Source organism: Agelaius phoeniceus, chromosome 25, assembly GCF_051311805.1.
Source record: "Agelaius phoeniceus isolate bAgePho1 chromosome 25, bAgePho1.hap1, whole genome shotgun sequence".
Taxonomy (NCBI): domain Eukaryota; kingdom Metazoa; phylum Chordata; class Aves; order Passeriformes; family Icteridae; genus Agelaius; species Agelaius phoeniceus.
In genome coordinates this window covers 1,780,440-1,806,626 of record NC_135289.1, presented here as the reverse complement: position 1 = coordinate 1,806,626, position 26,187 = coordinate 1,780,440, and the positions used below count along the sequence as shown (strand labels likewise).

The 26,187-nt window shown below is 48.2% G+C and overlaps 1 protein-coding gene across 4 annotated transcripts; it reads right to left on the bottom strand.

Annotated features, from left to right (window-relative positions):
- Window positions 1-1,247: 1,247 nt before the first annotated feature.
- Window positions 1,248-26,187, bottom strand: ILRUN (inflammation and lipid regulator with UBA-like and NBR1-like domains). Of its 4 annotated transcripts, none has more exons than XM_054648578.2 (5): window positions 25,921-26,185; window positions 14,311-14,465; window positions 10,938-11,135; window positions 9,065-9,393; window positions 1,248-1,657 (listed from the first exon to the last, which is right to left on the bottom strand). In XM_054648578.2, exons 1-5 carry the CDS (start codon window positions 26,076-26,078, stop codon window positions 1,622-1,624), a joined length of 876 nt encoding a protein of 291 aa, XP_054504553.1. In that variant the 5' UTR covers window positions 26,079-26,185; the 3' UTR covers window positions 1,248-1,621. The 4 variants fall into 4 exon arrangements, with proteins under 4 accessions (XP_054504553.1, XP_077046695.1, XP_054504554.2 ...); XM_077190580.1 differs by lacking the exon at window positions 25,921-26,185 and adding an exon at window positions 16,925-16,998; XM_054648579.2 differs by lacking the exon at window positions 1,248-1,657 and adding an exon at window positions 4,581-5,793 and having other exon boundaries at window positions 25,921-26,187.

The window sequence follows — 26,187 nt, the reverse complement described above, 5'->3', positions numbered from 1 at the left end:
TCCCACTGGCCCCACGAGGTCCATCCATGTGCACCCAGGTACCAGTCCTTCGTAGCTGCAATGAAGGATTCCCCCATTCCAAACCAGCCACAAAAACAAAAGCAGCCAAGAGCAGCAAGGGCAAAGCCATGCAGTGTGCAGCTCTGACACAGGGAAAAGCCTTCACTGGGCAGATCTGGAAGAAGGTAAAGGGAGCTTTGCATATTCCTGTGTCTTTGGCAGATGGCTGTTCCAGCCTGGTTCTTTTGGGCAGGATGGTGCTGCAGGGCTCACTCTCCTCTGTTTGTGGGGTCAGCATTTCAGGATAAATTCACCACAGTGCCTAAGACCAAGCTGCATCCCCTCACACTGCACTTTGCAGTCCAGAACGGGAGGAGAACATGCTGGAGGAACAGCAGAGCAGCCCAAATCTTCTGCAATCCATCCCCTAATGTGAGCCCACTCAGAGCCTCAGTGCAGCCCCAAGCCCAGATGACAAAGGCAGAAGAAGAGGAGGTGACAGTGGGACCCAGCTGGCGGTGTCAACTCCTGCTCTGTGCTCCAGAACACACGGATCAGCCTCTAAGCTACACCTCAGCACAGGAGAAACAAATGCAAACTTATGCTCTGAAAGAGAGAGGGGAGACTCCAAATGAAAAGGACAGGATGTCTGTGAAGCTTTGCAACTATCAGCAGGTGAATTACAGCTACAGAGATTCCTCTTGGCACACAGCTCCAGGCACAGCTACTGCACACGAGAGTGAACAAAAAGGGATTTTTAACTGCTAACCACACAGGACAGCTCAGGAACTTGAATAAATCAGTTTCTTATCAACATGGGTGTGTATTTGTGTACTTCATGTACAAGAGGGAAGGGAGATGAGCCCTCCTATCCCAGAAGTCCCAGTGTCTCCCTCTCCAATTCTGATACCAAGACCTGTCCATAACGTGGCTCCCAACGACACGCAGGACAACTTAAAAGCAACACCCAAACCAAAAGGAAAAGAGGAAATAAAAGAATAAAAAGTTGGTAACTAAAACCAGCAGATGCTGTTAAAAACGCAGTGCTGGGTGCAGACCCAACCTGGCATTAAAAAAGCCTGACAGAAGCAGTCCCTGCACAAACCCCAGCAGGTGCTGAGCCAGTCCTGTTCAGCAGCAAACCAGGACACTCTGGGAAAATGCACGCTGTCCCTTAGGAAAAAAAAACAAAAAAAAAAAGAACAAGAAACAAACAGAAATTAAACATTTGCTCAAACTACAACCGCTCTGTAGGCAAAATATTCTTTTTTTAAAGATGGCTTTTAAATTTTCATTTTTAAACTTCTTTTTAAGCTACCTAATTACATGTGAAGATGATTTCTAAAAACCCATAGTGTTGGTGTCTCTTCTTCCTCATAGCATTTACACCACTCTGAAATCCAGCAGTCACACATGCATACTCAGGTTTTGGATTTTCCTCTGGAAACAGCTAAGTCTTAAGTTACTGGGCTTTTGTTTTTTCTTCTTTTCCAGAACACGGAGGCAGAGAAGGGGGGTCCACGCTGTGTCTGTCTGCCACATGAATCCCCCTCCCTTCCCCCAAAAGTCAGCTTTTTCTTAAATTCTCCTCTTGTCGATACCCGTTTTGTGTTTTTGTGTTTTAAGACTGTCCGAAGTGATAAGGACCGTGGAAACCCTGAAAGAAAGTTGGAGACATAATCAATTTTCAACAGGCAAGAAACAAAATGCTCAGTGCTCAGCTCCAAAGAGTGCCCAGCCCAGCCCAGGGCTTCCCACCAACCCCACTGTGGCTCCGAGGACACTGAAAGCACACGCTCCAGGGCTGGCTTCCCCAGAGAGGGCAGATGCCACCACTTACCTCTGTCAGGTGTTTTTTAGGCCAAGGCCACAAAATAACTTGTGTTTTCTACACCAACATTTCCTATAGATGCTATAACACCTGCAGGCTCAGCCCCTGCAGCCTCCCCAGTCTGTCCCACAGACGTGGGGCTGTAACTGGGTAAGAGGCTATGCCAGGAAAAAACCCAAAGAAAAAAAAAAATCTACATTCCCACAAGTGCCATGTGTGCCTCCTCAAGTGACAATGCACATTTTCCTCCAGTGAATCAACCTGAGCATTTACCAAAACCCCCAAAATGCTTCCTAGAGAATCCATTTCCCTCCTTTACATCCTGAAGTGAGTCACTAAATGTCAGATGTAGTCACAGGTCTCAAATTAACAGGAACTCCTTTTGTAACTTCTATTGTCAGATCAGTTATCTGGGGTTTCATCAGGAAGCAGAAGAAAGACCAACAGGCAGCAAGGGATGCCCCAGCTCACAGCAGATGAAGTTTGTCAGTACAACCCCCACACAAACCCAGACAGACACTGAGGTCAAGAGAGAGATGAGGGAGAAAAACTTGTTGTACCTCATGGCAGAGCTGGAAGATCATTATGCAAATGCTTCTAAACACAGTCCAGCTCTTCCCAGCACACTCTGGGTAAGGCAGTGAGAGCCCAAACCATTCCTGTTCTGGCTGAATGGGAAGTTCTGACCTCAGTTTTCACCACTCTGCCTTTAACAGGGCAAATTTCCTAAGAAATACCATTTCCTTCTTGTTCTACAACTTCAAACCCCCTCACTGCAGGAGCCAGGGCTGTGGAGGCACGAGTAGGAACATGGACTGTGTAAAGACTCAGTGTCACTGGCAAAGCCCAGGCTGGAGAGCTCTGCTGCAGATCTGACGGGGAAGGAAGGGCCATGAACAGTCTGTAATCTTGCCACAGCTGGAGAGAAAAAGTTCATTCTTGGGGATATAATCAGGTGGTAAATACAAGCAAATGGCAAAATGAAGCAGCTCTCAGCAGCTTTCAGAATCCAACCAAGAGGAGGATCAGCAGACAATTAACCAGGACATCTCCTGAACTGCGTGGGAAGTATGAAAGACTGGGAACGTGGAAATTGCTGTTTGCAGACAGAAATACATGCAAGTGATGGAAAAACAAACACATTTCTACCCCAGGAATATGCTGCAGTGCCAGTTTGTAAGGCTTTTCAAAAGAGAACAGCCAGCAGATTCCAGCATGACAGTTCACCTGAGGAAGGAGATGCTCCCATCAAAATCCAGAGATTGAGAAATCCAACATTTCCAAAAATACACTCACTGAAACGGGGGGAAGAGGAGAAGCAGGAGAGAAACATTAAGATGGTGCATAAAAAAGGACAGAAGAAAAGCAATGTATAGACAGGATCCCAAGCAGTCTCACCTCACAGGGATTCAGCTATTGTGCTTAGCACTCAGCAGAAGGAAAACAGGATTTGCTGCTGATTTCCTGCACAGACACATTTGCCAGAATTTGCTTCATCTTTGAGTTACCTGCACACAAGGCTTTGTTTGAGGCACTGCCTGGTGAGCTGAGGAGGGGTTTAACCACCCCCTGCCCCTCTGCTGGGACCACCCTTACCCTGTGTCACCTCATGGGGGATGCCAGAGGCAAAACAAACTTGCTTGCTGTAATTTGGGGGTTCCATAGGCATCCCCCTGTTGTGTAAGGAACTGCCAGTCACCCTCAGTCTGACACCAGAGCAGCTCATTTGTGCTTTTGGATGCAGAGACCCTGTGAAGTCACCGTGAGCTGGTTTGCAGGGAAAGCCTCTGGATCTCCACAGAATGGTTTCTGGAGCACCTAATTTGAAGCTATGGAATTATGCAAACTGTGTCAGTTAAACCCAGAGTTTAGCTCAGCACCAGAGATTCCTCAGCATGTGCAGCACTGCACCACCTGCCACCCTGCACTGAACACCTGCCACCCAGGAATGAGCTCCCCTGGCAATGCCATGACCATGGTCAGCTCCTCCTGACACAAGGAATTTCACCATGGAAAAGCCCCAAATCTTTCCTTTTGGAATTGCCACTCTTCACTGCATTGCACCTATCTGAGATTCATTACTGAACATGAGAACTTGGCAAAATTGAACCCCACTTGCATCTTTAAGCTGAGTGAGAGCTGCTTTAGTGCAGACCTGTGCAGGTGACTCCACCTCCCCTGTCCCATGACATTTAGTCACCATGCACAATGTAAGGGTTTGATACCAGAAAACTTCAATTACTGCTGCAATGCAAATACCAAACCTCTGTATGAGATTTTCAAGCCTAATTATCCCCTCCATGCAACATTTTACATCACAAACATGCAAAAATAATTCTGCAGATAATTGCAGTTTTTCCAAGTTGTTTCAATGGAAGGATTATTCCCAGTATTTTTGGTGCCTTCCCATCTATCCTCCAAGTGGGATCACTGTCTTTATGAAAAGCTCAGCTGCAGCTTTGCAAAGTTGCTTTCAGTTCTTCCAGAATGTTCCCCAGAAGTAACTGCTCACTGGCTGGTGGGAGCACTGGCTCTTCACACAGAGCAGTGTGTGAAAGCACAGGACTGTGATTTTCCAAGCATGACAACTACTGGTATAAATTATCATTTGACTCGTGCCTCTAGAAAGGAAGTGAGATGTTTTGTGAATTAAAACCCTTTGTGAATACTGAGCTCTGCAAACCGAGGTACCTGTGCTGGGAACAAAGCGAGGATTAAGTGAATCTTTCACAAACCATCACACACAGGCTTTCAGACAGCTCTTTATTTCACCTCTGTGACTGAGTCACCAGCAATGCAGGTACACTTCCAGGGACAGGAGGTGGATGCACAGCAATACAGGAGTCTCCCAGTGGGCACTGACAGTGGCCCCAGCCCAGGCTGCAGGTCCCCATCCCCTCAGGCCGCTCCTACCCCGCGCTGCTCCAGCCTCGGTTACGTAAACTGAGCACAAACAGAGAACAAAGCATCCAGCACTTGTGTTTTATTCCATGCATGCTGTGCAAACATGGCGTGGCTGGGAGACCACCAGGAAGTTCAGGACCTTCTGGGAGCAGGCACTGGCAGGGCTGGGTCAGGTGCCTGTGGGTGAGGAGGGGCAGGGCTCAGGTACCTGAGTTCCCATGCACAACTCCCTGATGTGCTGCTGGGATAAACAACAGGCAACTCTGCTGGGCTGCAGTGGAGCAAAGTTAGGCTAAAACCAGATTATCTGGCACTTCCCACAGTCTGGAAGGACATGGATTTCACGGATGAGCTGACATGCAGCACCCAAACCACCAATGTCTCTCACTAGAGAGGGAAACCAGCTCATGCCAGGCTGCAGTGCTGTGGGAGCTCCAAGTCCAACCTTCTCCCACTGTGTCTAAATGGATGGAACCACACGGTGACCAGCCCAGAGTGAAGCCCAGACACCAGGATGGAAGGGGCTTCAAAACATTTTTGGGGCATCATCCTCATGCATAAAGACAGTCTGATGCCCGGTTTCCAGTAAAAGTATTTCTGTCTATAGTTTACAGAGGTACTCCAAAAATCTGCAAATTGGAGGACCTGGTTTGGGAGAAGCATGGCTTTAGAAGCAGCAACAACATTTAAGCTCAAAGAGGGGAAGCCAGTTCAAGGCTCCAAGGACACAGGGTTGGTTTCCCCTTATGTACAGAAAGCTGCCAAGTAGCTCAACTCCACACAGAACACAGGGAGATGGGGAGCATAAACACAGCAGAAAAAAAGGAGTTCAGATTTTAAAGCTGTGAACTCCAAATATGTTTCTATTTCACTGGGCTTTGAAGAGCAGCACAAGCAATGACCAGGACAGCCAGGCACCATTTGCTTAGGTGGGGAGGATGCTCAGTGTCCTGTCTGGGCAAATCTTTGCAGAATCACAACCTCCAGGTGCAGTTTTCTGCATGACATAGAGAGAAGTGATTCCTCATTTCATCTGGGCAGCAGGTTCAGATACAGATCTGTGGATTTTATACAGAGATGTTAAGTACAATCTAAGTGTCAGGATATGGCTATTCATTTCTGATCTTCTCAAACATGGAAATGTGTACACTTCTTTCCTCAGTTAAGCAATTAAACTCTAATTCCCAGGCACTGTAAGACTGGATCTTGGGCTTTTAATGGAAAAGCCAGTCACAAGAGAACAGCAGTGACTGTGCAGGGTTGCTATGAGACAGGAGTAAATAGGAGAAAGCTGTATCAGCCTCAGATCTCTGGAGAATCCAGAGAAAGTGACTGCCAGAGAATAAAGTATCTGTGCATGGGGATTTCTGGGCATCCTATCCTGCACTTAGGCACATCTTTACATCTAAGAACATGCAAAAACTCCACTGGGAACAGATTTAACAACAACATGCTTCAAGCAAAGCCCTGGCAGACCCTGGCCTGCAGCCTCCCCACAGTGAGTGTGGATGGTGGGCAGGGGACCCCAGGGAGGTGGGTGCCATAGCAGGAATAAAGGGCACACAGCTTGCTCCAACCATGCCACAGGTTTCATCTTACCCACTACAGGGAATTCTGTGTCTGGTTTTGTTTGTTTTTCCCCAGGACACCCAAACCACCCACTCTGCTGTGTATAAAAGCATTCTGAATGTTTCCAGGTGTGAAGTGCTGCTGTACTTGTCTAACCCAGCAGCAGATGGCACGTTGGTGTTGCCACGATCCTGACTCCAATGGGGAGCTCTGGAGGACAAGTCACACCTGCTCAGTGCACCAGAGGGAGAATTAATTCCGACAAGGTCTGGCAGCTTCAAGAATGTTTTACACCTGCAGATGCCAGAAACTGCTCGTTTTACCTCAAAGATTTCATGGTCTCATGCACTGCATGACTGGGTGTCCCCAGTGTCTGTCAGCAGAGGAAGCCTCCACAGGCAGCTGAGAAATATTTAAAGGTTTATTTTACTTCTAAATACAGGACACAGGCTCTTCTCAACACTTTAACTAAACCTGAACCATCTCCTTCACTCACCAAAGGGCCTGGGGATTCCCTCCCTCTTCCAGGTACATGAAAGGAGACAAAAATATCAGAGATCCTGCCCAAGATAAATAAAATCCAGGAATTCTTGGAGTCTGTGCCACTGCCTAAGCAACCCACAGTGCTCTTCTGTCTGCTCTAGGACCTGAAATAAAGCCTTTCACATCAATATTCAGTCACAGGGCAGCAAGTCCCAATGCAGTAGTTTTCCTTCTCCTCTGCAGCAGCAGAGTACAGGTCAGATCCCCTGGGGATGTGGAGAAGATGGGCCAGGTAGAGCTTTTCCCAACAGGAACTGCAGCTCCATCTGTTCCTCAGGTAATTCAATACTCCTGACATCACCTCTAATAACCCCTTTGCTGCTCCAGCAGCATCTCCAGCTGGGTACACCATGCACACAAAGGGGAAAAAATCAAACAAAACTGCATCTCCTTTTCCCAGAGGCCTGGTCAGGGAATGGGGTGAATGTCCACCTGACCATTTCAAACCAGACCAGGCATCTGGGATGTCCAACTCCCTCAAACTTGTTTACTACAGAACCAGTATCGTACCAATATGAATATTGGGTCTGTGGCAGAAAACTTCCTGCTCTGGGCAGGATGGGCAAGGCTGGAACAGGACTCAGATCTTCAGACCTACCAGAACAGCCTCCAAAGGATAAAATAATTTGTCTTAGTATGTCACAAACAAAAGAACTGCAGTAGAGAAAAAAAAAACCACCCAAAAATCAAGTAGCTTTTCCATATCCCCCACCCCTAAGCAAAAAAGGGACTATAAAGTTGTCCCCTCTGAAGCCAGCAAACAAAATGTCTGCTTTAATCTCAGACAATCCACCTCAAATCCACCCAAGAACAGTCTGTAAATACAAAAAGAAACAAACAAGAAACAACCCCAAAAGAAGGAAAAAGGGGAGGAAAGGTCACCTGCCCTACATTTGGTGTTAGGTTATAAACACCCCCGTTTCCTCAGAGCACGGAGCTCTGGGTTACCAGCTAAACCAGCTCACTCCAACCTTGTGACACCTCTCAGCTGGTGCTTCACTCTCCTGCTGGCTTCTCTCCCACAGCACAGCTGCTCCTTGCCAGGGGCTCTGGTTCCTCATACCCACGTTCTCTGAAGGCATTCCCAGCCCAGCCCCTGGGGGAGCACCATGACCCCAGCACGCAGCCACTACAGCAGCAACTCTCAGCACTGCCACTTCAGGTGGTGTTTCACCAACAGTTCATCACTTCCCAAGCCATCCACTCCACTGCTATGAGCAGGGCCTGGCAAGCAGGAGCCAGCCCAGAGATGGTGTTTGGGACCACTAAGGGGGGGCAGTCAGGCTCACCCCACACATGCCAGCCATAAAAAATGCACAGAGGTAAAGGTCACTAAAACAGGATCCACTGGCACAGGACAGGCAGGTCATCCAGGGAGGAACTAAAGTGCTGTAGGTGAACTAACATTAGGGCTTTATTAAGTCATTCAGCAACCAAGTGTTATTGTCCTACACAGCCTGCTCAAAGTACAGTAAAGCATTTTTAAAGGATTTAAAAAATCAAACTAGTTTGACATACGACAGTACACACCTACACATACTGCTGCATTAACAGGTGGATTCTGAATTGTAAATAATCCTGCAATTCATTTTTCACACACAAGCAAATAAAAACAGTCAAAATATCACTCAGACTCATATAGCATCCACCAAGCAAGCTTTTGAGAGAGATTTAAAGTAAAGATAATTTAAAAGTCACCTACAATTATGAACAAGACAAGGACACAGACAGGAACGGTCCTTTGATTGACTGTTCCTGCAGGCAGCTTCTGCGATCAAATGGTGTGCTCTGGAGTCTCCCCACACCAGCTAAATGAAGTTATCTGGCTAATCTGAAGTTTGAGGGTGTGGTTATTTGTTGTCTGTTCAAAATTATGTCAAACTCAGGACACATCTAGAGAGATATTTTGACTTATTTGCACACGCAACTGGAGCAGGCTCCAGCCACTTGCAGTTACAGCACCCAAACAAGGTTATATAAATTTTAAGAAGGACTTGAAGCAAAAACAAAAAGGTGGATCTGGTAGAGTCTATCAGAGGCAAAAAATATTTTAATATAACATGAGGACTTGGCAGAGTCAGACAGTCAAATTCAGAACCTTCCTTAGCAGGTCTGGCAGAAGCAGAAGGAAAGGGCTTTGCAGTTTGGAAGGAAGAGCAATTACACACCTGCCAGGCTCCTCCCCTACCCGTTCTCCTGCTCGCCCAGGGCACCTACCTTACTGTACGTCACTACCGACAAGTTGTTCGAGTGACTGCTGGGGGAGAGATTTACAGAGTTTTGTGACAGTCCATTCTGATCTTGTTCGATTTGGTCAGGAGCAGGCCCCCATGTGTTTTTGCTGATTGTGCCTAGCTCGGAACCCCCAGGGTCTTTTAGGTTGTTTTCATCTGGTTGCCTGTTCTTCTGTGGAGAGGCGAATGGGTTAAAGTTTCCTTCTACCTTGCGATGCGGCTGCGTGTTGAACTCTGTTTCAAAGGATGACAGCTGCTGTGTGACACCCAGAAGTCCTCCAACTTCCACGCTGAGGATCACCCAGATGACATCTGTGGAAAGATACACGTTTGGGTTGTCACTAGATAGGAGTTTATGAAGAAGGGGCAGAAAGAGCAAATGAGTTCCATCCTTTACACTAGCAAGAAAAAGATTTATTGCTTAAAGCACATTTTTACAAAGCCTCAGCAGTACTGGTTCCAGTGCCCCCAGTTTAACAGGCCTGGGATCAGCAGTTTGAATTTTAGGAGCCAATTGAGGACAGTGGGATTCTACACCTTAGGGGCACACGACTTGCTTAGGGAACTCCACACCCTGCTAGGGCCAGGACCCCTACTACACACCACTAACTCCCCCCGTGCACAACTCCCCCCACTGAAAATTGTACAAACACCCCCACTGAGCCCTGCATTCACACACCACTCATCCTTGTACACACACATACCATTGGATTGTACTGCACAACCACCAATGACCCCCTGAACACCCCTGCACACACAACCACCACTGACCCCCTGCACAGCCCCATTCCCGTCCCCCCAAAGGCGGCTCTGGAGCGGCCCCGCAGCGCCCTCTGCCGCTCTCTCACGGCCTTGCGGCCCAGGTCCCGCCCCGGGTGGCACCGCCGGGCCCCCGCCCCAAAACGGGACGAACGTCCGGGCCCCGGGATCGCCTGGGGGCAGCCCCCAGCAAAGCCACCAGCTCGGCTGCAGGGCAAGAGTCACTCGAACTCAGAGCTCGGCAGCCAAAGGGGTTCAATCTTCAGGTCGTGTTCTGGCCAAAGTGACAACTTCTGGCAATGCAGGGACATCTCCCTTTGTCCAGGGCTGGGAACCCTCTGGAAACCCTGGGAAACCCTCGGCTTTGTGAGCATACAGGACCAGCAACACAAACTGGACAGGCTGTCCCACCTGCATGGGGAAATCCCTCAGGGACACACTGTGTCCCCTCCAGACAACGAGGAGCTGCGTGGCAGTGCCAGCAATGCCAGCCCCCTCCTTCTGGCACTGGTATTTTTGCCTCCATGTGCCAACACCGCTCACTCAAACCCTGAAACTTGGGATACTCCCAGCTGCCAACAGAGACACAAAGATGTTCTCAGTGTAAACTAAAGCTGGCAGAAAAGGGAGGGAAGGCTGCACTGAAGGCAGATGTTTGAGGCCCAGGCTGAAGCACCAGGCAAAATAGCCAAATGTGCTCTTTAAACAGAGAAATAGCTCACAGGGGATGCACTAAATCACTGCTTTAAACCCTGGGCATTAACTTCTCACATGAGGCTTTCACCACTATTTTATGCTCATATGCAGTTCACAGAGTCAAGCAATGGAAAACTGGGAAACAATCTCAACAAGGACCGACCAGGAAAGAGTCTCCATGAGAGCTGTGCACATCCCTTTGTTTTCCAGAGTTTTATGTAATCTGTAATTTGTTCCAGTGCTTAGAAAACACTGACCAAGACAACAAAACAGCTCTCTTAATGTTTTCCTCCTCTCTGTGTTGTGTATTTAAGCCCAGGGCTGGCAGACCTCCACCCTCTGCTCCATTTTGTGTCTGTGGTGTCCCCAGTGGGGCCGTGGGCAGGGAAGGGGCTGCTCACCTCCGTAGTAGAGTCCCGTGGCAGTGCACATCCGCCACTGTCCCTGATACATCCCGGCGGTGCTGGGGCTGCACATCTGCACACTGACATCAGCCATCTCCTGCGGCTCCAGGGACCTCACCATCACCATGTTCACGTGGCCAAACTGGTCTCCACCGACATACTTCAGGCAAACCCCTGGGGGCCACGCCTCCGTCCCTGGGATTAGACAGGACAGGGAATTACTGACAGCGCACCAGGAAAAGCTTTGCCTGTTTGTGTAAGACTGGTTGAAACATGCTTGTTAAAACAGTTGTGCAATTGTTGGATGGTCAAAGGGAACCAAGATACACAGGACACAGCAGCAGTGGATGCTGAGGAAACCTGGTTTTCAGAGCAGGCTTAACTGGTGCATTTAGGGACCAGCAGAACAATTCCTATTTGAGTAATCTCTACGTCTTTGTTACACAAAAAAATTCTCAAAGTCACAGTGTAACAGCTTAAAAAAACCCAAAAAACCCCTTAACCTATACACACCTCCCCTTCCCCAAGGCCAGAGGCAGAGACAAGGGCAGGGCTGTGTTGTGTGCTCCTATTTCTGCCTCCCTTCATAAAGCTCCTGAACCATGCCACATCTAATACCTGTTATTTATACAAAGTGTTGGCAACGTGTCCTTTCAGGGATTCATTTATTTCTAAGCCTGTTAGGAGTCTCAAGAGGAACTCATCGTTTGAGCTGTAACTGAAGTGCCAGCACTATTTCCTAAAGGGATTTATTTCTCTCCTTGCACCAACCCTTTTCTCAGGCTTGTGCAAAGGTGGCAAGAAGGGCTGTGAACACACAATTTATCTGTGGAGATCCATGTTTAGACTGCAGACACCGGGACTGACAGCGTGACCTGGCAATCAGAGAGACAGAAAACAGCTCCTGCGTGCAGGCACCGCTGCCAAAGATAACAAGTGCTGGGGCAGACAGAAAGAAAAAGCCTCTCTTCTGAGGCTCATGAAAAATCAGTTTAGCACAATTTTCTTCTGCTTCTTCCCCAGTCACGTCACATGACTCAGCCAAGGACTGAGAACACCTCCTGCTCAGCTGAGGCTGACGGAAATGGCTACGGAAAGCCTGAACCACCATGAAGCCTGGAACTGCTCCGTCTGGTCTGAGGCGAGCGCACTGGAGGCTGCTCTGACCTCACATCACCTCGAGGAGCATCCTTTGCAACAGCTTGCCTGCTAATTTAATCCCTGTGGATACTCCAGTGAAGACAGAGCAAGGACTGATTTTCTTGTCAAGTCCTTATTTTGGAATTCCCAGCCTGGCAGGGAGAGCAGGATGTGCACGAGTGCAGTGGGATGCTCAGCGTGGGGGATGTACCAGTACAGCTGGAAAGGTGCTGAGAGAGCAGGGCTCTGAAAGAGGAGCTGGGTGTCTGGCTGACCTCAGCCTGGGGCATGGGGCACTTGAGCATGAAGCCTCATCTGCAGAGGTTGGCAGCCCAGCAACATGGTTTAGTTTAAATTATTTATGTGATTTTTATCAGGTTTAATGGCTTTAGGCTTGCAAGGTGCCTAGAACGCTGCAACTGATAAGCCTCATAAAATGAAATTATGATTATGTCATTCTATTTCAGTACACTCATCTCTCAGGAGATGATAAATTGCAGAGAGTGTCCTGCAGAGCCAGCAGCAGCTGGGGGCAGAGTGGGGAGAGGAACCCAGGCCGTTAAACCCTGCTGCTCTTTCAGCAATGGTTCTAATACAAACTGCTCCTTTGGCAGACAAGGCAGCACCGTCCTGCAGGTACCAGAGCAGGGCATTGCTTTTTACTGACACACATGAGAACCTGACTGAACTGAGCTCACAGCTCACACGCCTCAAACTGACAATCTCTGAGCTCTGCCTGTCACACTCATCAGACCTGCAACGCTCCGGTGACACACGCCTCAGGTATTTTGTGTTCTAGAACTGAAGTCATGTAATCAAGGACTCCTGTAGAGCTGTTAAAAACCTTGGCTCTGCTTCAGTTATCTGCCTAACAAGTAGATATTATCTGGAAACATTACAGCCCTTTGATACTATACCTTAATTAAACCAAAGAATGGTTTTCAAATGCTGCAGTGCTCCTCACACTGCACAGTCATAACCAGCATGTGAAGCTGCACTTCACTAACCCTCAGCAGAGTGGTTGTACCAAGGCCTGGCCTCCAGCACCACTGTTAGGGCATGGATGGATGGTCTGACAAGCCAGGTTCAAACCACACAGAGGCCAAAACAGGAAATCCTAAATCAAGATGAGCTCCTGTCCCCCATTTTAGAAAGCCAGGGATTTCAGAAGGTGAAACATTCTAAAAACAATGAAACATCCCCTGAACTAGGATCCTAAATTAAGGCTGAATTTGCATCCAGGAAATGGCACATCAGAGGAACAAGGAAGGGAGGAGTCAGCCCAAGATAGAGGTGTAGTCATAACACACACAAATTGAGATACTAAGAGTGGAGAAACAAGACCTATCACACTTACTAGATTTGTAAGAGATGTATTTGGGACAGTTATAAAAAAAATTGCCAGTCAACTTTTCACAGTACAGGAGTTCAAGCAAGTTCCATGTTTCACCCTTCCATTGTACTTTCAAACAGAAGGAGGCAGAAAAAGTACACTGAAATATTAAATCCTTCCTCTAGAACACATTCTCTAGAAATCAGTGTTCTTAAACACACTAATGAAATACCCTTAGATTTTTAGTGTGGTTTTAGAGTGGATATTCTGTCCAAGTACTGCAGAAATTCACAAGCAGAAATACTGAGAGAGCTGAACCTGATGACTCCCAGCACCAAACCTTGGTGTGAGATTGTTCTCCCCACACAAGTACAAGCAGGTCAATTAAATTCAGACACACTTTTAAATGTTCATGCAACATCCCCTCGCTGCACTGCTTGAGGACAAGGGCTTCCTTCACATCCATGGATCTCATTTTCCTCTCTGACTGCATCCCACCAGATCAGGCACTGGGAATGCACTTTGCCCAGCCTCACTTCCTGGATCCCAGGCACTGCTTTGACTTATTTCAAACTGGAATGTGGTCTCTCCAGCCCTGCATCCTCTCACAACATGAAAAGGCAATTCTGCCCAAAGTGGACCTGCCACATGACCCTTGTGTCACTGCCTCTACAAGTTTCCTAGAGTTTGTTTGTGTGGTGGCACAAGGAACAAGACTGGTGACCTGACCTAGCTGCCCATCCCACCACAAAATGTTTGTGCCAACCCAGGAAGGGAACTTGCATGGGCTGGCAGCACCTCAGGGTGGCTCCAGCCCAGGTGAGTGCACACAAGCTTCCTGCCTCAAGGCAGCATCCCTCCCATTGGATCCCAGCACCTGCAGCTAAAAGGCCTCACCTGTATTCTGTATCCTCCATGTTTTTGTAAACTGGGTATCAGGAGGGATGGACTCTCCTTCACCTATGGTGACATCTTCCACAAATGACATGGAGGGGACATTGATATTTGGACTCTCAAAATCGTAGTAGGCTCCAATGGCAGCTTGTAAATTCCTGAAAAGGAAAAAAAGCACATTACAACCTGAAGTACAGTTGGGTCAGGCCCTTTGCACAGGTCATATGTCATCCTAAACAGGTCAGCAAAAATATCCAGACTGTAATAACTCTGCTGCTCATGTGTTTTTAAAAGCTTTTATCTCTATTACATATGGATTCTTTAAGATAACAGAGCTCAAAATACGGCACTTCTTGCCAGGGACACTGCCTTAGACCTCTTTTCTACTCTGCTTCTACTTTCCCTGGAAACTTTGGAACTTCAGAAGTCTTGGAGGCCTCTACTCCAACAGTTCTTTATGAACTTGCTGAACAGTTCAGGTGACACCAAGAGAAGAGCTATGTCACAAACACTGGGCAATTTCTTCACACCAGCCTTGTTACCTCAGCTAATTTCAAAAGGACCAACCAAACCTCTCCATTTTATTTTGGCACACAAGGTTCAAAAGGAGCACAAGAGGAGCAAAACATGAAGATAACTCTCAGGGCCAAAGGGCACCAGTAGCTACAGATAATAACTCCAGCCTTGCTGGAGTTTTTGAAACACAGCATCAGGTACAAACTGTTTATTTATCAATAAAGTGCCTGTTCAGCTCTCGGTAGTCACAACTTGCAGCAACTTACAAACCACCTGAGTCAAAAGTTCTCACTGAATAAAGATAAATGACAGTGCAAGTCTGTGATATATTAAGGACATTCAGAAAGCCACAATGCTATTGATTCCTGAGCCATGGTGTAGCTACAACTCATGATAATTAATGTGAGAAGAAGAACAGGCAGGCAGGAAGAGGATTCATGAGCCTTAGCTCAGTTCCACGATATACTATTAAGTCATTATGTAAGTGTTTGGCAAGTAACGTAATTCCTCTGTTTATACATGTCTGAGAGGTTATGGCCCTGATTTACATGTTGTGAGTGGGTGCTGTGAAAATGGAGATGAGTAAAATCTCCCCAAACGCAATGGGCATAACAAGTGCTTTTTTTATTCATGACTGCAGAAATCTGTGTTGCTTTTCTAAGCAGGATAGAAAAAAAACCCCAAAACCAAGACTTCAGGAACTGGGAACCACCACCTAAAACCAAAGCCCTGCAGGAGCTGCTCTGTGTGGGCACAGTGACATATTGAGGGGCTGGATAGTGGTGGGGTGTCATGTGTCCGAGTCAGACAGCCAAGGTGAAAGCAAGAGAAACATTTGCAGCGTGACCCTGAGCAAGAGCAAACACAGGGCTTTGTGGGGCTGCTTGCCAGCTGGAAAGAGGCTTGAAACAGTGAGTAAAGAAACTGCCTCCTGTTCAATTCCTACAGTGTTCATGGCAAAAAACATTCAAATCAGACACATTCTGGATAAAATCTGAACTGCATGGTGTCATTTTCTCCTCACAGAAAACTCAGGGGACCCAAAGTGCAGCAGCTGACTGGGGGGAACAGCAAGGGGGTAGAGCTGCAGTGGGGGCACTGGGAGAGGACCCAAAGAGCCCCATCAATTTTGCAATCAATCCATCCATCCCAGCACCAGCAGCCAGCAGATAATCACTGTGTGAGTCACAGGAGTTGCTGACATTCTGCTAAGGAGGCACTGGAGGAATGTCCTGCACAACATGGCCACAGGGATAGATCAGCAATTCAGCAGCCCCAGCGTCACAGCCAGACCTTTGCCATCCGTGCCGAGCGGACTTTGGTCCAACACAGGAGCCACCGGTCCCGTGCTGTGGCCACAACTCTGAATTCCAGAGCAGAAACCATTATTCAGCCTGAGGCGTTTTCTACTCAGGAGTGTCAGGGCTCTAATCCCGCCAGCTCAGTCAAATGCTGCAGGAAGGGGCCATGTCACATTAGCCAGTAAACAGAGACAAATGCTCAGTTTTACGTCACCAACCGCCTGTTGCTTATACACTGCACAAGATTTACATAACTCACACCAGGGCTGTGCCAAGAGACTCCTGCTCGCTCACCCAGCTAACACCATGAGCTGGAGCTTAGTTTGCACCAGGATTTCTTCCTGTAGTACAGCAATCCAAGGCAAAAGGTATTGTAGGAGATACAAAAGACAGCAATGCAGCTCTTTCTCTTCCTAATCCACTACTACATAACTACATTTTCAGATGAACCACAACACCTTGTGAGCGATCGTTCTGGAGTCAGTGGTACTGACATTTTATTGACACTGAGAGGGAAAAATAAAAGCTCTGAGGGCCATATTTCTACTGCAACTCTTTGCAAGGCAGCCTGGCTGTGTTTGTTTGCTGGGCTGCAAACAGGCCTCAGAAGGTAGTGGGCTATTTGTGCACACAGGCCTGGGGCCAGCACTCCCATCCCGGGGTCATATTTCAGTGCGCTTTGCCATTGGGAAACAACAACACTCCTCTGCAGCATCGAGTTAAAAACTAACTAAAGAACAACACATGCTGGAAGCACAAATGGATTTGCCCCATTTGTGATCAAATATTCCCAAACGCACCTCCCCACTCCCACCGGATGATCTGTGTGATGGGGGATGTTCGGGGTGAGCCCTTCCATGTGTTTCAATGCCTCTTGGACTTCCCAGTAGAGAACTAAAAAGAAGCTTCCAGAAATTGAAGAGAAATTCACAGTGGCAAAAGCCAAAGTCAGGATGACAAAGCAAATCTGCCTTGAGTTCACGTTCTTTGACACAGACAACCCCAGGAGATAGGGACAGAGCAGCTGTCCAGAGGCACCCCCAGCTCACACCTCGCACAACCACTGGCTCTGTCCTACTCCTCCCTCAAGAGACAGCGCTCCCGTCCTCCCTGGCCCCAAAACCCCCAAGATCAGTTGCAGAGCAGCACTCTGGGGAAAATGCCACTTGCAGAGGTGAACTCTCTGCAGTCTGGCAATGTGCAGGCAGCTGAACACAAGCAGCACACCCTGCACTCACCCTTCTGCCAGCCACAGGCACAGCATCAGGGCAGCCCACAACCAAGTGTGACCCTAATGACAGAGATGCCTTAGGGCACACACACTCAAGGCCTTGAGATCAGTCTATTTTTAAATACATATTTGGGGTTTTTTAGGTCTTTGCCGAGCTGTAACTGCATAGCCCCAGCTGCAGACACAGCAGGGACAGTCACAAGGGTCAGCCCTCAGAGGCTCCAGTTATCATCTAAAGGCTTCTGCTCACACATCCCTGCCTGCTTGATTTCACTCCTCAGTGTGACCTACACCACACTACTTACCACCCTCTGCTCTCTGCAATAGGAGATAAATGACTATTATAAACCAAACAACTCTGCACATCCAGCCAGTGTAATTGACGTGATTGAGCTCTCCTAATTACAGGGGTGGCCATGCAGCTCTTTCTTCACAGGGCCCTCCAGGTCTCAGGCCTTACCTTCCCAAAATTAAGCAATTTTTCCATTTTTAGAGCAGTCCTGGACCAGAGCAGTTTGTAGCCCTGCCACACTTACAGAGCAGGTCTGACAGGATCCAGCTCCCAGGAAAAGCCTGCAGTCACAAGTCACCCCAGTGATGGGGTGAGCCCAGGACTCAGCACTGTGCTCAATTTTAGCCCTAAGAGCAAGATTCCAGAAAGAGACAGGGGAGAAGGAAGCAAGTACAGGTTGGAGCTCCACATTATCAACCAAATCCACTCTAACTCTGGGTATCCCTCTCCAAGGGCATCCCATATCTCCTGGGCAACAAGTGCTTTTCCCACACAACACCAAAGTGTTCCTTTCCAGATCAATCCTTCTGCTCTGCTGCTTCATTTCAAGCCTCAGGAGCTAAATTACAATAGTCAAGTTAAAACCTTCTCTGCTAATAGCTCTGGTGACATCCCTTAATAACTCTTAAGTGATAGCAAAGAGGTGGCTCATCTTGAGCCCTTCTTTCCTTCCCTGTTTTGTCCAGACAGCCTTTTGTTATGTTAAACCAATATATTTAGCCATTAATTAATTAAAGTAATTCAGTGTTCAAAATTAAAAAGAAACTCTTCGAAATCAGTTCACAAACTCAAGGCCTCCTTACACAACCTTCCTGTCCTGCAAACAACCAATAGCATACAGGTAAATGGAAATTGTCTTTTGATTGCTTGTATCAGACTTTCTTGGGAGACTGAAGACACTGAAGCACAGAGGCTGCTGAGGTCTCAAGCAAAGCAGGGCACAGACCCCAAATCCTTCTGCTCCCCAGAATAAGGAGAATTCTTTCAGCATAGAGAAGTTCAGTATCTTGGAAGAAAAGCAGTACAAGCAGGTGCTTCAAACATACAAGACAAGGGACATTAAAATTTGAACTATAAATGTCACAGGAATCTGCAAGCTTTGTCAAATTACTTGATGAGCAAGCCAAAGACAAAGATGTAATTTTTGTAAAGAACAGATTTTTGGGGGGTAAAAATTCAAATAAAATCACAGCTTAGGCTCAAAATCCAGCCTGCAAATTTCCCTCTCTCTGGCTCTTGCCCATGCCCACAGCACAGCACCCACCATGGCCCACTCCTGGGGAGCACTGCAGGGCTCTGCTTCTGCTGAGCTGTTGGAGAACACAACAGACAGAATGCTCCCTGCAATGGCACCTTCCCTGTGGGATTTCAGATGGAGGCAGCCCTCAGGCCACGCAGAGACAGCCAGCAATATTTCTTATTTAACAAATGGACTTGGTCATTGGAAGGAAGGTGCCAAGGTCTGTCCCCGTAGAGGGTGAGAGGAGCAGGCAGGTGCCCTCAGCACTCACAGGGTGCAGTGTTTTGTCATGAGCCAAGCAACTCAGGTGACATCTCCTGGAAATATGCAATGTAGACACTGGGCAGTGCTAAACAGCACAATAAAATCTCCAGCACAGACACGTGATGTAGGACACCTCAGACTCCTTCTGTAACTCAAGTCTCCACCTTCACAGAGCTCCTCTCGCTCTCCAAATGCAGTTTGTAACCAGGCACCACAGCTCCCCATAAGGTGTCTATTGTTAAAAAACACAAATAAGCTGTGCAGCAGATGGACAGTTTCTCACTCCCAAATAATGGAACTTCTCTACATGATACAGGGGGAAGAGACTAAAAATGTATATGGGAGACATCCAAGTGAGGCAACCCCCTTTTGTCTCTTCATTTCCACAATCTAGTTGGATGTTCCTTACCCCAGCTCTTGGGGACCTGGACTGCTGATAATCCAGCCTGGGACATCTCCAACAGCTTCTCTTGCTCCTGAAGCAGGAGATGCCTCACTCCAAGCCTTGGAGAAGGCTGAAGGGGGTGGGGGAAGAAGCAAGCACATCAGGCTGCAGGGAAGCACTTCTACCTGGAGCTTTCAATTCCAACCTTCAATAGGGATGACACATGGCAATTAAGTGCAAAGTCTCAAGTTGTTTTGAAGGGCTGGAATTTTAATCAGTGAATATCTTTCAGCAGACAGAATTTCAGAAAGCAAAATTACTGTGTCAGTTTTCTTCGTTCTTGACCCCTCTTACACTAAAGTTACACGAAATTCTATGTATGAAGTTGGGAAACTACATCAGATGTTTGATGATGGAAAAGGATCACTGAGAGAAGCTGAAAGCTTTAAGCTGAATTTACACAGCTGAAGGTGGTGGGGGGGAAGATCTGACTAATTTAAAGTTTATGTATTTTTTCACATGAAGAGACAGAAAAACATTGCATTATTTTAGTTGAAAGCAGCAGTTCCACATACAAGTGGGGTGTTCTAGGAAGGAGACAGAAACCTGTGGTGACAGAAGCAACCCTGCATCTGCAGGGGCAGCATGAGGAGAGAAACTGAGAGCCCACAGAGTCCTCAGAACACCAAACCATCAAAGGAACTCACTTTCCCTGAGCAGCTTTAATGTGCACAGAAACACCAACAGCAGCTGCTGAAACCTTCCTGAGATACCTGCACAGGGCTGAGCACATCACCTGAGCACAGGAAAAGCACCTGAGCACAGGAAAAGCACCTGAGCACAGGAAAAGCACCTGAGCACAGGAAAAGCACCTGAGCACAACCCCTTGCCCAACAGCAGCACCACAATAATGGTGCTACAAGCAGGAGTCCCCAGAACCATCCCCAGCAGCTGAGCCCTCCCAAAGCAGTTGGTCCCAGCAGCTTTAAGAGGGGGTAAAATATCCTGAGAATGTCCCAGCAGGAGCTGCCACTGAAAACAGGCAACAGCTCTTCCCAGTGGAAAGTCATTGAGAGCTGCCAGTGCACAGGAGATTGTGGAACTGCCAATTCCTCAGTACAAACCATGTTACCAATCTATAATTGTCTGATGAAAGTGAAAGGGGATTAAGCTACAGAAACTGTCTGAGAACAAGTTGGGGCATGTAAGGCAGAGTCCAGCTGGACCAAAATTATATTGTACCCAATCCCCAATTCTGCTACAGTTACCTGCTTATGCTTTCCTGCCACAGGCACCAAATTTTTCAATGCTTTGTACCTTAGAGCACAATTATAGTATGTTCCACAGTTATAAATACAATTTCTTCAGAGTCTAGATTTCATTCAAAATAATCAGGTCAAACACTTGAGTTGCTCTGGAGAAGAGGTGTGGGTTTGGAGGTTTTTTTTATGCACTAGATAAAAGCTTCTAAGAAAATATTTTTAAATTGTTTAATTCTGTAATGTTGCTATTTTTAGTAGCATTAGGAGACAGCTGTGGACACAGAGAGGCAGCAGCTTGTGATGGTTCACAGCCACTAAGAGACACCCACAGTGTTTCAAGTGAGCCACAACAGACCAAACAGTTTAAAACCTTTTTTCCCTCCCCACCCAAGGGTGCAAATGACCCTGCACCCACCAGAATCCACAGAGCTCCCCAGACTGTCCTGACATCCTGGTGACAGCACATCAGCAACCACCAGATCTGCTTCTGGGGTGCCACTTCTGCCTGTGAGGACAGCGTGTCACCAACTGGGTTACAGTAAGATGGACATCAAGTCCAAAGCCTCAGCTTCCTTCTTCCCTAATAAAGTTTATCAACACCCCATCAGTGTTTTGAGGCAACCCTTCTCACCAGATTTGGCCCAGCTGGTGACCATAAACAAATATTAACCCAGCCAGAGTCACAGCAAGACACAGATTGCTCACAAACGTGTACTGAGTCACAGAAAGAACACGGGACTCTGGTCTCTGTCACCTGATAAGGATGACGGGAACTCCCACCCACTGCTGTCACTGCCCCATGGATGCTGGCTGAGAACAAAAACCCACAGGCATGCCCAGGGCAGGATGATTTAGTGGCAGAATCAGGTCTGTTTCCTGCCTCCTCCTTGACACGAGGATTCCCCACCAAAGGGAAGGGGGGTCAAAACCCAGCTCGAGGTCTGTGCTGAGCAGTAGGGAACTTTTCCTCACGTTTGTCAGAACGTGGATTCAATTTGAAGAGCAGCCCAAACATCTGTTCTCAGAGGACACCTGCGTGCTGCAGGTGTCTGCAAACACCTGAGGTTAAAAATCAGGAGCAATGCTGGTGTGAGCCATGTGGGAAACACATCCTATGTGAGTGAATCCCCTTGAATCCCCAGCGTGTTCTGCTAAATTCTGAGAGTCCTGACTTCTCACACAAATATACCTCAAGTATTTCTCTGAGTAGCACCTACACTTCATGTAAGTCAGGGGAAAATCAATTAAACCCCTATTAGCTAAACCATGTCTTTAGAGTCCCAATTAAGTACATCCACTTCTGGGCAATACAGGTGTTTCACTGGAAATAAAGAATTTGAACAGCCCACCCACAGGGATGGAAATGGGAATCTATAAGACAACTGTAGCACACAACTGCCTCACACCTGACAGGAGAGAGAACAAGGTTTTACTGCAGATTTCTGCAGTATTTTCAGAGATAAACTTATCTTGATGCAAAACATCACCTACGGAGTGCTAGTTAAACCATGACACAGCTACAAATTCTAAACAGATGAAAAAACCATGAGGATCTCTAGAAGAGATCTGACAACCTTACAAATAATGACCTTTTCACCTAAAGCTGGATCCAAAAAGCTTTGTTACAATAATGCTTTTTTCCCCCCCACACACAATGGAAACCATCATTACCTGACACACTTCAATTAAATATCACACCTACTGCTCTGATAAAAATTCAGCTTTCTAAACAAGAGCTAAAAAGGGAATGTAAAGAAATATTACATGTAAATTATTGAAATATACATTCATTCTTCCAAACTGGGAATCTCTGAGCCAGCTACACTAAAATATGGATTTTAAATCCACCACCATTAGCTACTTCAAACTAATTCACTTTCTCATGGAATTAAAGCAGCTCCAAGCCTCTCACCCACAAAGCTGGCACACACTCCAATTAAAAGAAAATCATTCCATTTTCTTGTCCCAATACAATTTCCACACCAGCTTTAGAGGAATCCAATGACTTTTATGGAGCTGCAGGAGCTCCCTGTGAAGGCCAGCCAAGGCCAAAGGGGTTCAGACCCACTCCTGCCCATCTCACAGATCACTGTGGAGCTGCAGGCAACACGTGGGGCTTCACTGCCCCACAAAAACCCTCCCGTGAGTCCCCTCCCTCCCACCTGTGCTGGGGCCCCACATCTGGAGGGGAGGGAGCAGAGCCAAGGTTACCGAGGGAGATTTGATCCTGGATGCAACAGTAGCAAAATGCCCTCCCCACTCCACTGCCCAGGGTTTCCTCCCAAGGAAGAAACGTTTTCAGCACCAAAACAGTTCATTTTTGGTTCTGCTTTTTGAACAAAGAAGTTCACTTTTGATTTTAGGCTGAAAGTGAAAGCTCAGCCTCTCTGAATGGAAAATAAATAACTAAATAGTAAAGCAGGCTGGTGTGTGCTGCTGCTGGGGAATGTACAGCCAGGATCTCGGGAATCAGATTCATGCAGCAAGAAGGCAAGAAGGCAGCACAGAAAACAGACATAACTCTAGGAAAGAGTTTAATAAATACCAGGGAAAGACAAAGGGTTTAACCTGTATTTCCTGCAGATCAAGGAACAGCCTCTGAAACTTTGGATGCAGATGTTCAACCCAAAACATTTTTGCAGCACTTAATAAAGCCAGCTGGCAGTTCCTTAGCACTGCCCAAGCCTGACAGAGGTCTGAAGGGGCACTGAGCATTCCTGGGAACTGGAAAAGTGGACACAGACTTGTAGAGACTACTTACAGGTATTTGTCCCCAGTCAGCCACTAATTTTTCCCCCTAGATTGGCCAAACAAGCTATTTAAAAATAATTCCTTAATTCCAGCAGTACTGCTAATTCACTGTAAGTTCCTCTGACCACAATTCCTAATGATGCTGCTGGAAATGGTCTTTGAAAGCACATTAAGCTCTGAGTGTTCCCTACAGTACGTGAAAGACACAAAGTGGGGAAGGAACTGTGGGTCTGGAGACAACAGTTATTGCCAAAGAGCAGCTTTCACACCTGGGAACAAGTTCTAGTGAAACTATTTATGTGTTTGTTAATTAACTCACACATGGGACATTGCTACAGAGAACCTAGAACACCCAACACGTGCATTTGTGTCACCCCACCATGAGCTCCCTCATCATTTCCTGCAGGTGAACATCAACCCTGATGCAGAAGGAAGGGATCAGCCCTGAAAGAACGTGCCAGGCCTTTGCCACTTGGAAAAGTGACCTGATAGTCTCATCAAGACAAATTATTCGCATGACATGCTGGTGCCAGAAAGTTCTGACCCTAATCCCGGGCCACACAAGGCAAACCTGGTAGGGCACCTGAATCACCTGGGCAGTGTGGATTGCACAGGGCCCCTCAATGACATGGGAAAGGCGCTTCCAGAACAGGAGCACGTGTCCTGATTGTCCCTGCTGAGGGACAGCGGGGTTAGTGCAGGGTCAGCCCAGCAGGGCCAACGACCCCGTGGCCATGCAGGAAGGGGAGGGAGCTGGGCAGTGGGGCAGGCACAGGGGCTCTGAGCCCTCTCAGAGCAGTCCCAGCCCGTGTTTGTTTGCACACATCTCACCACCCCAACAGGCACGTGCCCACCCAGCCACAAGACTTACCAAATTGCATTAAAAAACGTGAAAACAGATCTTTACAGAACCAAAATACTGAAGTTGGGAAATTAAGGCTATTTCAACCACTTCAGTCAGTTCTGAGGCTGGATTTGAAATGCTGTTATTTCAAACAAGAATTCAATATTCCTGAATGAAAAAGCTGCTTCAGCACAAACCAGGAGCACTCTGGCTACACAGAGCATCTTCAGGAGTAACTTTCAGGGAACTCTGTTCCCTGCTCTCCCCAGAACCCCCAGGATTACAGTGCAGTGTCAGTTTTAGTCATATCACCAACACATGGATGAGCTGGGAAAGCATCTTCTGCTGGAAGCCAACTGTTTTTTCCAAGCAAACTCCTGAACTCCTCGAGACCTTCTTTCATATTGCATCAGCTTACAAAACACAAGGAATTACTTGCTATTCCCCTACTCCTTCTGCAGATGCTTATTTGCCACTAAAATTCAATACGGAGCTGTAGGAGGAAGGAAAAACCAAAACCAAAAAGCCGACAAAGTTGTCTCACTATTGTTTATAAACTCAACAATTCCACACAAGTTTTCCCCCAACTGTTGATATCCTGACCTCCCCTTGGATTTCAAAGTTTTCAAAGCCGAGGTCTCTGGGTTTGATGTTCTACCTCTAAGCAGAACTTAGCTAAGTGATCCCTCTGTTCACCGTGTCTGAAACACACGGCACTCATTTGCTCTCCTGCAGCCCCCACCTTGCAGAACTTTCAGGTGAACACACTTCAGGTGAACAAACTTTGGAGATGGGCTGAGAGGGCTCCAAACGAGCCAAACCCCCCGACAGAGAAGAGCAGCTGCTCCACGACATCTTTTTTACAGTTCCCGAGCTCACTGCACCAGAACACTCCTGTGTGCTGTTTTTCACCCTTGTACCGAATATCTCCCCTGTTTTTCTCGAGCTACAGCCTCACTGATAACCCGTGCCTACTTTTTCCTTCGGCAGTGCCACAGAGCCTTTATCAAGACAAACACACACCCGAGAGTAAGAAGATTTAGAGAGACCCTCAGTGCACAGGCAGACGCTGAGTTTTTCCCAAACACCCCGGTAACTCTCACACGTGCACCGCGGCTGCTTCCAGGCTCCTCCAGCGCCTTTCTACCACAATTTCCCTCCCTCTGAAGCTGCCTCAAACTCGGGGCGCCACAGCCCGTCCCCGAACGCAGGCTCACACGCCCCGTGGATCTGTTCGCCACCCCAACAGCTCCGCGGCCCTCGCACCAGCGAACCCGCACCCCGGTCTGGGGCCGAGAGTCAGCCCCGTCCGCCCCGGCCCCGTCCCGCTCCCGCAGCGCCATGGGAGCCGCCTCCGGCCCGGCCAGGGGACAGAGGGCCCAGCACAAACACCGCCCGTTCCCCCCCGCCCCGCCGCGGCCCTGGGGCGACCGGGCCGGGGGGGGGCCGGGCCCGCGGTCCCTCGGCCCCGCGAGCCCCCTCAGGCCGTCCCGCCCGCCCCCCCCACCCCCGGCCCCGGGCCCGCACCAGTTGGTCATGTCGAGGAAGAAGGCGCAGCCGGCGGGGCTGAGCTGGAAGCCGAGCAGGCGCTGGAACTCGCCGATCAGCACGTCCTTGTCGGTGGTGCCGAGGCAGCTGAACTTCTGCATGAGCTCCGCGTCCAGGTCCACGTCCATGCCCTCCATGGCCGGGGGTCCCGGGGGCTCCGCGGCCGGGCCGGGGCCGCCTCAGCGCCGCGCGCGCGGGGGGGGCGCGCGGGGGCGGGCGGGCGGGCGGAGGGGAGGGGGGAGCGGG